Here is a 12,816-nt window from a genome sequence, read left to right on the forward strand (position 1 = left end):
AAAGTGGGCTCTTCTTGGGCGGCTGCCCGAGGGGTCTCGGCTTTACAACTTTGCCGAGCTGTTACTTGGTCGGGTTCAAACATTTTTGCAACAGTCTACAAGTTTGATACCCTGGCTGAGGAGGACCTACAGTTTGCTCATTCGGTGCTGCAGAGTCATCCGCACTCTCCCGCCCGTTTGGGAGCTTTGGTATAATCCCCATGGTCCTTACGGAGTCCCAGCATCCACTTAGGACGTCGGAGAAAATAAGATTTTACTCACCGGTAAATCTATTTCTCGTAGTCCGTAGTGGATGCTGGGCGCCCATCCCAAGTGCGGATTGTCTGCAATACTTGTTTATAGTTATTGCCTAACTAAAGGGTTATTGTTGAGCCATCTGTTGAGAGGCTCAGTTATATTTCATACTGTTAACTGGGTATAGTATCACGAGTTATACGGTGTGATTGGTGTGGCTGGTATGAGTCTTACCCGGGATTCAAAATCCTTCCTATTTGTGTCAGCTCTTCCGGGCACAGTATCCTAACTGAGGTCTGGAGGAGGGTCTTAGTGGGAGGAGCCAGTGCACACCAGGTAGTCCTAAAGCTTTCTTTAGTTGTGCCCAGTCTCCTGCGGAGCCGCTAATCCCCATGGTCCTTACGGAGTCCCAGCATCCACTACGGACTACGAGAAATAGATTTACCGGTGAGTCAAATTTTTTTTTTTTTTATTTGTTAGAAACACCATTGGGTGTTATATATTATTTAATATCCAGATGTTTTTGGATTTGTTTTGATGTATATTCTAGTTAATTGAACTGTCAATCGTTATGTCACTTCCTGTATTTTGGATTGGTCACATCCCAGTTAAATAGCATGAGGTTTTACAGTGCCCACATGTCATGAGGAAGGCTCCAATTGAGCCGAAACGAGTCGACAAAACTGGGCATTGTGACACCATTTTTCCTAAAATGAACTTGACAATTTAAGGTAAATCTATTGCTACCTTTTTTATTTGGATACTGTGTTTTTTTTTTTTTTTTTATATATATATTTTTGGTGGATTTTTACTTTTTTTTTTTTTTTTTTTTCTTTTTTTTCTTTGTAAGTTTTTTCTATCTTTGTCAAAAATACCCCAGCTATGGGGTTTATGTGAAAATAAATATTTTTTTTAGAAACGTGTGGTCTGGCTGACACACTTATGTCTTCAATTTTACATGTACTAGTGGGGAGACCTATCTTCCAAACTTTTGGGAAAGAAAATCGGAAGTTATTGTGACTCAAAAGAAACCCAGATAGGAGTCCCTGTATGATTTTAACCCTTGAGTGTGGTACGCATAATACTGAACCATTATATAAGGAAAATATACCTTTATGTTATTAATCATTTCATGTTAAAAGTGAGTTAGGTATGCACCATTCGTTACATCTTGGTGAAGGCCACACATGGGATTTAGAAGATGGAAAGATACCTGTTATATACACTTTCCTGTGAGTTGGGGTACGCCCTTTTATGCCTAACCTACTTCTATACTTGAATACCATTCTTCTATTCTGGATTGGGAGAAATATAGTACTTGAATGGACACATATATCATAAGACAATACTACACATAGAATAAAAATACAATTTAATCTATTTTTACATACCCACTGGGGATTGAGAGATACCTGTTTGCAAGAAAAGAACTAAGGAACAGAAGATTTACCAGAAAAACCCTCAAGGAGCGTAAAATTATTTCTTCTTTATATTTTATGTATGTTCTGTTATATGGCGCTTATACAGACGTGAAATTCCCTATCTTCTCTTTGTTCAAATATCTGTGTTGGATGTGGAGACACCTTGGGGGATTTGGTCCGTGAAAACTGCCTTGCGCACATTTCGAAGTCCAATAATCATTTTATTGTTCCGCTTGAATAAGGAGATTTATGGTAAGACTTACCATTGTTAAATCTTTCTGCGAGGTACACTGGATTCCACAGGGAATAACATCAGGGTGTAGAGTTGGATCCTGATCCGAGGCACCAGCAGTCTAAAGCTTTGACTGTTCCCAAGATGCACTGCACCGCCTCCTCTATATCCCTGCCTCCAGGCACTGGAGCTCAGTTTTGTTAACCAGTCCAATGCAGTAGTAGGCAAAAGAGACTATAGTAGTTAGTAGCCACAGAGAACCACATTCTCACGACAGGAGAAGGTATCAGCGGCTAATGTCATACAAACCCAAAGAAGCTAAGTGCGTCAGGGTGGGCGCCCTGTGGAATCCAGTGTACCTTGCAGAAAGATTTAATGGTAAGTCTTAAGATAAATCTCCTTTTCTGCAGTGGGGTACACTGGTATTCCACAGGGAATAACATCGGGGATGTCCTAAAACAGTTCTTCATGGGAGGGGATGCACTGTAGTGGGCATAAGAACCCGGCATCCAAAAGAAGCATCCTGGGAGGCAAAAGTAGCAAAGGCATATAGAACCTAATGAACGTGTTCACTGATGACCACGTAGCCGCCTTGCACAATTGTTCTAGGGACGTGCCTCCGCAGGCTGCACAAGAAGATCCAACAGACCGAGTAGAATGGGCCTTGATAGTAGCAGGAGCTGGAAGCTTGTGCAATCACCATTCTAATCCATCTGGCCAAGGTTTGCTTATTTCGCTGGACAGTTACGTTTGTGAAAACCAAAAAGTACGAGAGAATCCGATCTCCTAAGAGAGGTGGTTCTCTTCACATATATACGGAGAGTCCGTACCACATCCAAAGACAGCTCTTTGGAGGACAAACCAGAAGAGATAAAAGCCGGAACCACAATCTACTGGTTAAGGTGGAAAGATGACACCACCTTTAGGTAGGTAACCAGGGCGAGTTCTAAGAACCGCACGGTCACGGTGAAAAATCAGAAAGGGTGACTGACAGGATAAAGCACCCAAGTCTGAAACCCTTCTAGCAGAGGCAATAGCCAGCAAAAACAAGACCTTAAGCGTAAGCCATTTAAGGTCCACAAACTCAAGTGGTTCAAATGGAGACTCTTGTAGGGCATCCAGAACAACAGACAAATCCAAAGGAGCCACAGGAGGGACATCGGGAGGTTGAATCCGTAAAACACCCTCAGTGAAAGTATGACTGTCAGGCAGAGACGTAATTTTTTTTTTTTTTTTGGAAACCATCCCAACAAGGCCGAAACATCAACCTTGAGGGAGGCCTGACGAAGGCCTAAGTCCAGGCCCTGTTGCAGAAAAGTCAAAAGTTTGTCAGTACTGAACTAGTATGCATCATAATTCTTAGCCGCACACCAGGTGAAGTAAAAATTCCAGTTCCTATAATAAATCCGAGCTGAAGACTGTTTACGGGCTTTCAACATTGTTTGAATGACCTCCTCTGAAAATCCTTTGGCCCTCAGGACTGAAGCTTCAAGAGCCACGCCGTCAGAGCCAGTCGGGCCAGATCCTGGTAGACACAAGGGCGTTGGAGGTCTGGGCATTGCGGAATTAGAAGAAGACGCTCTATCGAGAGACTCTGTAGGTCTGAGAACCAATGCCGTCTGGGCCACGCTGGAGCAATTTAGAAGTAGTATTCCTCCTTCTTGCTTGAACTGTGTGGGCAGAAGTGACACCGGAGGGAACACGTACGTCAGCCCGAAAGTTCCATGGAATTGCCAGTGCGTCCACGAATGCTGCCTGAAGATCCCTTGTTCTTGATCCGAAGACCGGTACCTTGTGATTATGTCGAGACGCCATCGGGTCTACATCTGGTAGACCCCACTTGTCCACTTGGAGTTGAAAGACTTCCAGATGGAGATTCCACTCTCTGGCATGTACGTCCTGACAACTGAGGAAGTCCGCTTTCAAGTTAAGGGAATGAACACTGCAGATATGGCTGGCAGATGGTGTTCCGCCCATAGAAGAATCCTTGATACTTCCAGCATTACTATGTGGCTTCGAGTGCCGCCTTGATTTTATGTACACCATCGTGGTGGCATTGTCCTACTGTACTTGAACGTGCCTCTTCTGTACCAGAGGCAGGGCCAGTTTCAGAGCATTGAACACTGCTCGCAGCTCCAGAATGAGATTCCTCCCTGGTCCATTGACCCTGAAGAGAATGTTGCTCCAACACCATGCCCAAACCCCGCAGACTGACATCCATCGTTAGGAGGACCCAGTTGAAGATCCAGAAGGGACGACCCCTGCTCAATCGTTGGTCCGGCAGCCACCAGCTCAGAGATAGATGAACTTCCGGAGTCAAGGAAATCATGTGAGACCTGATCCGGTGAGGCTGGCCGTCCCAGTTAAAAAGGATAAACCGTGGTAGTGGGCGAGAATGAAATTGAGCGTACTCTACCATGTCGAAAGCCGTCACAATGAGGCCTCGTACTTGCATCGCCGAGTGTATCAACACTCGTGGGCGAGAGAGGAAGCATCTTATCCAGTCCTGTAGTTTCAGGACCTTCTCCGGAAACCAGAACAACTGTTGGTTGTTTGTGTCTAGCAACACCCCCAGGTGCACCATGCTCTGAGCAGGAACCAGTGAGGATTTCTTCCAGTTGATGAGCCACCCGTGGGCTTGTAGGAATTGGTCCATCAGTTCCAGATGACTGAGGAGAACCTCTGGGGAGTTAGCCGGGATCAACACGTCATCCAGATACGGCAGGATCCTGATACCCTGACGGCAGAGAAGGGCCGTAATGACCGCCATGACCTGGGTGAAGATCCGTGGAGCCATGTTCAGTCCAAAAGGAAAGGCTTAGAATTGATAATGTAGGTTGCCAATAGCAAGGTAAGCATCCTGTATGTGAAGGTATACCATATAGTCCTTCGGCTCCAAAGCCAGAACAATAGAGCGAAGAGTTTCCATACGGAATTTGGATACCTTCACAAATTTGTTCAGACTTGAGGTTGAGAATGTGCTGGGAGGATCCATTCGGTTTCGGAACTAGGAACAGTGTTGAATATTACCCCCTGCCTCTCTGAGACAGAGGCACCGCCGCTATTACTCCTGTGTCCAGGAGGGATTGTACCACCAAATGTAGAGTTCTTGCTTTTAACGGACCCGAAGGGATATTTGTCGAGCAATACTGGCGAGGGGGACCTATCTTGAAAGAGATGGCGTAACCGTGAGTGACGACTTCCCTCACCCAGGCGTCTGAAGTGGTCTGTAACCATACCTGGGCGAACCGCAGAAGTCGGCCTCCCACCCTGGGGTTCCCCAGGGGGAGGCCTGCCCCATCATGCAGCAGGCTTGTCTGGTTTGTTTGGAAGCAGGCTGACGGGCAGCCCAGGACCATTTAGGTTTGGGCTTAGAGGTTTTGGAAGTGCGAGCCTGTTTCGGGTACGCCTGACCCTTTGCTTTACTTGGAGGTCGAAAGGAACGAAAGGTGGTACTTTTTAGGGCTGTTTCACATGCAGCGTTTTTGCCCGGATGGCAAAAGGCCGGAGTAACTTTGTCTGGCTTTTTGTCATCCGGCAGAATCTTTAACATACAATGGCTTTGAGCCGTGTGTAATGCTGTGTGCATGCGCAGCAGCAGACACGGCTTGAAAAATACTGTTGTGTGTGAAATCTCCCATTCACACACACGGGTCACTGCATAAAAGGATGGCACGGCAGCCAGGCTTTTTTCAGTAGATATTTCCGGCTGCAACCCAGCAGCCGTGCCGTGTGAGAGCACCCTACACTTTACATTATTAGCTACAATACCGGCACAGGAAAGAGCCATCTGGCTTTTTCCCGGCCGGCAAAGCCGTGTGTAATAGCCCTCTGCCTTCGGAACCGAAGGATTAGAACTTGGCAGAAATGCATTCTTAGCAGACACTAAGTCAGCAACAATCTTGTACAGATCTTCCCCAAAAAAGAGGTTTCCCTTTAAAAGGGATCACCTCCAAGGTCTTTTTAGAGTTCAGCTCCACAGACCAGGACCGCAACCACAGAATCCAGCAAGCCAGAATGGACGTAGTAGACTCTTTGGCCGCCAAAACACTGGCATTAGATGCCGCCTCCTGAATGTAATGAGAAGCTGTGGTAATATACGAAAGACACTGTCTGGCATTTATCAGAAAAATTCAGAGGTGGCTCTGCCTCAACTGCTTGAACCCAGGCTTCAATACCTTTTGCAGCCCAAGAAGCTGCTATAGTGGGCCTATGTACAGCACTTGCAAGAATGTAAATAGACTTCAAGCAACCCTCCACACGCTTATCCGTCGGTTCCTTCAGAGAGGTGACTGTTGTGACAGGCAGAGTAGAACACACCACAAGACGTGCAACATGTGAGTCCACCGGAGGTGGTGTTTCCCAAAGTTTACTTAACTCTGCAGCGAGGGGATAACGAGCTAGCATCTTTTTAGACAGGGAGAATTTCTTTCCTGGAGACTCCCAGGATTCCTGACGTATGTCAACTAAAGGGTCAGAATGTGGTAAGACTAATTTAGTTACCTACTGACTTTAGTAACCTAACTTCTTGGACGTATCTGGAGTGTCCGTTTCATCATCAATCTGAAGAATCCGTTTGATAGCCTCCAAGAGGTCAGGAACATCAACCTGTGTTGTAGATTCCTCATCAGAAGCATCTGCATCAGTATCTGATGGATCAGTGTATATACCCCATCTTCTTCGGATGAAGTATCCAAAACATGAGTGGAATGTGAGGAAGAAATGGCTCGCTTAGATGATCCTTTGGTACTAGGAGGACGAGGGCCAGTCTTTTGTTTAACCAAAGACTGATTTAACTGCTGTAACTGAGTCGACAGAGTATCCACCCATGGTGGATTTACAACAGGGACAATATGTGATTGTAAAAGCACAGGAGGTCCCACAGGGGGCGCAAGTCTCGTCACTAGCGTAGTCAGTAAATTAGATAAAGCAGCCCAAGGTGGGTCTTGGTGTGTACCCCTCGGTCCTGCAGACTGACCGAGGGGTACAGACCCCCAGTACCTGGACCCTCAGCTGGAATATTTTCCTCCGATAAATCTACGGCGTCAGCACTGCATGACGCAGGATCAGCCATGAATTTCCCGCCCTGTGACAGACATTATTGGAAAATGTAGCCCTAGGGCATAACAGTACAACATAGGGGGTAATTACAAGTTGATCGCAGCAGGAAATTTTTTAGCAGTTGGGCAAAACCATGTGCACTGCAGGGGGGAGGGGGGGCGGGCAGATTTAACATGTGCAGAGAGAGTTAGATTTGGTTGTGGTGTGTTCAATCTGCAATCTAAATTGCAGTGTAAAAATAAAACAGCCAGTATTTACCCTGCACAGAAACAAAATAACCCACCCAAATCTAAAGATCCATACACACTTAACGATAAAATGAGCGACGTCGCTCATTTTCCCCCTCCTTGAGCGACGTCGCTCATTTTATCGTCAAGTCTGTATGCCGCCAGCGACAACCGATGCGCGGCCCCGCGGGTCGGCAACGATTGTCGGTAGGGCATGCATGAAGGATGTGGACTGTCGTCCACGACCTTCATGCAGGGCTGGCCGGGGCGTGACGTCACTGAGCAATATGAGCTGTCATATCGCTCAGTGCGTACAGGCGGCCGCCTGACACAGAGCGACATCGTCTAATGTGTATGGGCCTTTACTCTCTCTGCACATGTTAAATCTGCCTCCCCTGCAGTGCACATGGTTTTGCCCAACTGCTAAAAAATTTCCTGCTGGGATCAACTTGGAATTACCCCCATAGCCAGACACAGTACCTGACAAAAAAAAACCTGTGGAGTGTGATTGCAAATGCAGATTACAAACAGAGGATTTAAGTGGTATATGGTGACTGAAATACACAGAGAAAAATACCAAACAGTATATCCTTTGAAACACTATATGTGGGACCTACCCTGATGCACTTAGCCCCCTTCAGGGTACAGACTATAGGGATAGCAATATGTGTGAGATACACGGAATAGGAACCACACAGCAGCTATAGGCACACAGTCGCATTTAAATTGCAGAAATGATTACACAAAACAATAAACTGCACTGCACTAGCAATACTACGTAAAGCTGTGTATGTATACAGATATAACAATGCACAGTAAACACTGGATGTATATCACAGAATACTTGTACTAAATATTCCTGTAGGTATGCTCTTGTTCTTAACTAACACTGTCTTAACGACATGTAGAATACTTAAGTGTCCTGTAAATGCACAGCGCTGATGATGCAGGCGGCTTTACAGAGGAGACAGTGCCCAGCAGTCCCAGAATCAGCGCAGCTCTGTGTAATGGCGCCCAAACGCTGACAGAGAGTGAGGGAGAGAGAGAGATGCAGCTCCAGGGCGAGAACACTTGTATATGGCGCCTGGAGCTGGGGGAGGGGCTACAGGTCAGCGCCCTTTCCCCCTATGCTGGACTTCACCACTGGGTACTATGGAGCCTATGAGAAGCGAATGTTAGTAAATCCGACCTGTATTCCTTGCCCTGGTGGATATAGTGGGGTCTCTCTACGGCCACAGTGTCCACGCCAGCGGCGCGGTCAGTCTGCGGAGACTGCGTCCCAGATCGCAATTTCATCAGGTCCTGCCTCCCTTAACGTGCAGCCATGCGATCCCGGAGGGCAGCGGCGGTGTGTGTCTGATGATACCGGAGCGCCTCCGCTGTAAGTACCCAGCAACTAGAGCGCGGGAGTATACAGTGCCGCTGGGGGAGGTGCGGCCCTTGAAGTCTTATTTCTTTTTCAGAAAAGCTCTTCAGGGCTGCCTAGCGCAGCCCTCCCTGTTAGCTGCCTGCACTGCAGGCACCAACTTACAAACTGAGCTCCAGTGCTTGGAGGCGGTTCAGTGCATCCTGGGAACAGTCAAAGCTTTAGCCTGTTGGTTCCTCTAATCAATATCCAACTCTACACCCCAATGTTATTCCCTGTGGAATACCAGTGTACCCCACTGCAGAAATAAGTTTATATTCAAGAAGAAAAACATGGAAAGCTACAAAACTGAGAAATGGAAGAGATTCTTGTTGGGTACAGAATCCTAGACATAAGCACAAACGATGTGAGGATCAGCAGTAACATGACTTTTATTAAACGCATACGGAATAATGCAAATTACATTGGGCATATTCTGAACTAATGATTGAGCTGAGTGTAAGGTCAGGCACAAGGATGGGAAAACACAGACCAGTACAGACAAAGAAAATAAGGCTTTCCATAAGGGAAAATTAATGTGAACCACCGTATGCCTGTAATGGAAAAAGAGTGCAGAAATTCTACAGATAGAAGCAGTTGAGGATTAAAGTCTGTGCATGACAATTAGAGAAAAATCACAAACTACTGAGGACAATTAAATTAATGGACTGTGCCTCATCTGTTGATATTAGGTGTTGAGAATAGCAATGGCTGCATAAATACTTGTCGTAAAGTGTCACTGGTGTAGACTCTATTTAATAGTATACGAATAGATAATCCTAATATTCCTCCATGTTGGAGTATGACATTTTATACATGTACTAGTCACAGTAAAATGATCCCACAATCTTTCTTGCATGTTGATGTTTGAACAGTAAGGCATATTCTGCCACAGAATTTGGAAACTTTCCATTTTGAAGCCACTTAAAATGAAGGTCTTGTAATTGCACAATAAAATATTGTGGCTTGCCATATTTACTGGCATTGGTCAAACATGTCATGTCTGGTGATATATTATTGCATCTTCTGAATGCGACCATTTCTTCAAACTGTTAAGGCTCTCAAAAATACTAGAGGGTGGTGCTCCAGCCAATCAGCTCCTAACTTTTTCAAACGCATGATAGTTAGGAGCAGATTGGTTGGAGCACCATTTATAATTCGTAATGAGCGATAAAAGGAATATCACTCGTTAAATAAATCTGCCCCAATATGCTATACCCATCTCCTTCTCTTTTTTTTTTTTTTTTTTTTTTTAGGCTCTAAGATATGACTATTTAGTGTCAGCAGTCATCATATAGTACAGGGACAGTAGCACAGATTCAGATTGGTTTGTTGTGTCTTGCCATAATCATTCATGAATTCTGTCCATTTTGTACGTCCTGCAAGTACAGAGTGGTTTCAGAGAAAGAGGAAGAGAGGGAAAGTATAACTCCATGTTTCTAGGCTGTTGAAGCAAGGACGCTTCTCTTCCCTGGACCAGAATTTTTGTGTGGGTTTACAGCTGTAATTGTCCTACAACTCTGACACTTGACAGCTGTATGCGGTTAGCAGCACTGCATACGATCTAGTCCACCTTAACGCTGTAAAAGCTGTTCCCCGGTGTAAATCTATTTAGACATAATCTGCTAGTTGAATAGAGTTGCAACAGTTGGTCTGGCTCCTTGTACCATGTGCTATGTTGAAAATACAAAATTTAAGTAAACCCTTCCAATATTTCAAATACAGGTTGAGTATCCCATATCCAAATATCCGAAATACGGAATATTCCGAAATACAGACTTTTTTGAGTGACAGTGAGATAGTGAAATCTTTGTTTTCTGATGGCTCAATGTACACAAACTTTGTTTAATACACAAAGTTATTAAACATATTGTATTAAATGACCTTCAGGCTGTGTGTATAAGGTGTATATGAAACATAAATGAATTGTGTGAATGTAGACACACTTTGTTTAATGCACAAAGTTATAAAAAATATTGGCTATAATGACCTTCAGGCTGTGTGTATAAGGTGTATATGAAACATAAATGCATTCTGTGCTTAAATTTAGGTCCCATCGCCATGATACCTCATTATGGTATGCAATTATTCCAAAATACGGAAAAATCCCATATCCAAAATACCTCTGGTCCCAAGCATTTTGGATAAGGGATACTCAACCTGTACTTCCAATACTTCAAAGTTGATGCGTCAATCATTTGCATATCAATAGTGACAGAGATACAGAACGTAATACTCTACTGCAGGTGTACAGATGTGTCCATCTTCATCGCACCCTCAACTATTCTCCGGTGTGACTAGTTTGCCGCGATGTGTGCACACATTCACAGACACATACAAATAGTCGCACACACGATCCATAGGAAATGCATTATGTGATCGCAGGTGCAACCATTCACACCCAGATGGGTGTAGGTGCTGCCGCGATGCGTGTGACATAACTGTATATTCGTTTTCCCTTTTTAAGCTGACTTGACACTCAAAGGCAATAGGAATAGTATCTGCCCATTTATGTTCCATTTCAGCCCATAATGTAGCTCTTAAGTTCATTAGAATACCATTTTTTTTTTCTACTCTACCTGATGCCTGTGAGTATTATAGACAATAACCCTTTTGATTTTACACTTTACCTTTTGTATAACACCTTATTTACCTGTTATGTGAGCACATGTGACTGCTAGACTTGCTAAATAAAGTAATAATGGTCCTGGGAATATAATATTTAAATTTCTTGCGTCCAGTTGTAAATTCTGCTTTGCATATAGGTAGGTCCATCCCTGATGCATACAAAACTATTCAATGTTTTGCTTTTTTTAGGAATGGACCTCTCTGCCAACCAGGATGAGGAAAGTGATCAGGAGACATTCCAGCTGGAAATCAACAAGGACACTAAGAAGTGTGCATTTCGTACTCATACTGGGAAGTACTGGACCCTCTCTAGCAATGGTGGAATACAAGCAACTGCTTCAACACTGTGAGTATATATGTTGGTGGTCATCTTTGTGAATATTATTGAAGGGGAAATGCTTTTAAGAGCTACATATTTTATAAAATCTTTGGCCAGATATATACATCACCATTTTACATTTATTTGAGCAGACCAATTTTTATTTTTTTATTGTACATGTTTTTTTTTTTCTTCCTGCAATACAAGATTTACTTTTCTCATACGTCCTAGAGGATGCTGGAGTCACATCAAGAACCATGGGGTATAGACGGGATCCGCAGGAGACATGGGCACTTTAAGACTTTCAAAGGGTGTGAACTGGCTCCTCCCTCTATGCCCCTCCTCCAGGCTCCAGTTTAGAATCTGTGCACAGTGAGACTGGATGCACTCTGAGGAGCTCTACTGAGTTTCCCTGAAAAAAGACTTATGTTAGGTTTTTTATTTTTAGGGAGACTGCTGGCAACAGTCTCCCTGCTTTGTGGGACTTAGGGGAGAGAAGTCAGACCTACTTCTGTGAGTTTAAAGGCTGTGCTTCTTTGGCTACAGGACACCATTAGCTCCTGAGGGTCTGATCGCTAGATGCTCGTTCCCAGAGCCTGCCGTCACCCCCCTTGCAGAGCCAGAAGTCAGAAGACAGGTAAGTAGAAGAAGAAAGAAGACTTCAGTGACGGCTTCCGAGGTACCGCAGCGCTCCCACGCGGCGCGCCATGCTCCCACACACAGCGGCATCACAGGGTGCATGGCGCGGGGGGGCGACCTGGGCAGCATATATGACCTCTATAAGTAACTGGCAAGGGCGGACATAGTACCAGGGCACTGTCCGGACCCCCGCCAGTATAAAAATGTATTTGAAAAGAGCGGGTCTGAAGCGCGCCATTACGGGGGCGGAGCTTAGCCCTCACAGCACACAACCCGGCACCATTTTCTCTACACAAGACTGCAGAGACGCTGGTCCTTCCTCACACTGCTGCATAAGTATCGGGGTGAAAAACGGGGGGAGGCACAGTTATTTTGGTGCATTATATGTTAACTATAAAAGCGCTGCAGGTCTGGGGAATTTTCTGTGGTGTTTCAGACCGGGATTGAGCGCTGGGGTGTGAGCTGGCAATAACTCCCTCTGTGTCCCTCTGACAGGCTTTACTGTGGGTCTGTCCCCTATAGGCCCAGTGTGTCTGGGTGTGTTGGGTGCACGTGTGTCTGCATGTCTGAGGCGGAGTGCTCTTCCCAGGAGGAGACTGTTAGGGACTCAAACGGCTGTGGGAGTGACCCGGTCTGTTCCGCCGACACCT

The 12,816-nt window shown here is 45.2% G+C and overlaps 1 protein-coding gene across 1 annotated transcript in view; it reads left to right on the top strand.

Moving 5' to 3' along the window:
* The window catches only part of FSCN1 (fascin actin-bundling protein 1), a 213,691-nt gene that overhangs the window by 55,437 nt on the left and 145,438 nt on the right, over nt 1-12,816 (top strand). Inside the window, exon 2 of the mRNA XM_063934103.1 lies at nt 11,398-11,554. Coding sequence (XP_063790173.1) covers nt 11,398-11,554 — 157 coding nt within the window. The remainder of the gene's footprint in view (nt 1-11,397; nt 11,555-12,816) is intronic.

Source organism: Pseudophryne corroboree, chromosome 7 (genome assembly GCF_028390025.1).
Source record: "Pseudophryne corroboree isolate aPseCor3 chromosome 7, aPseCor3.hap2, whole genome shotgun sequence".
In the NCBI taxonomy this organism is placed as follows: Eukaryota; Metazoa; Chordata; class Amphibia; order Anura; family Myobatrachidae; genus Pseudophryne; species Pseudophryne corroboree.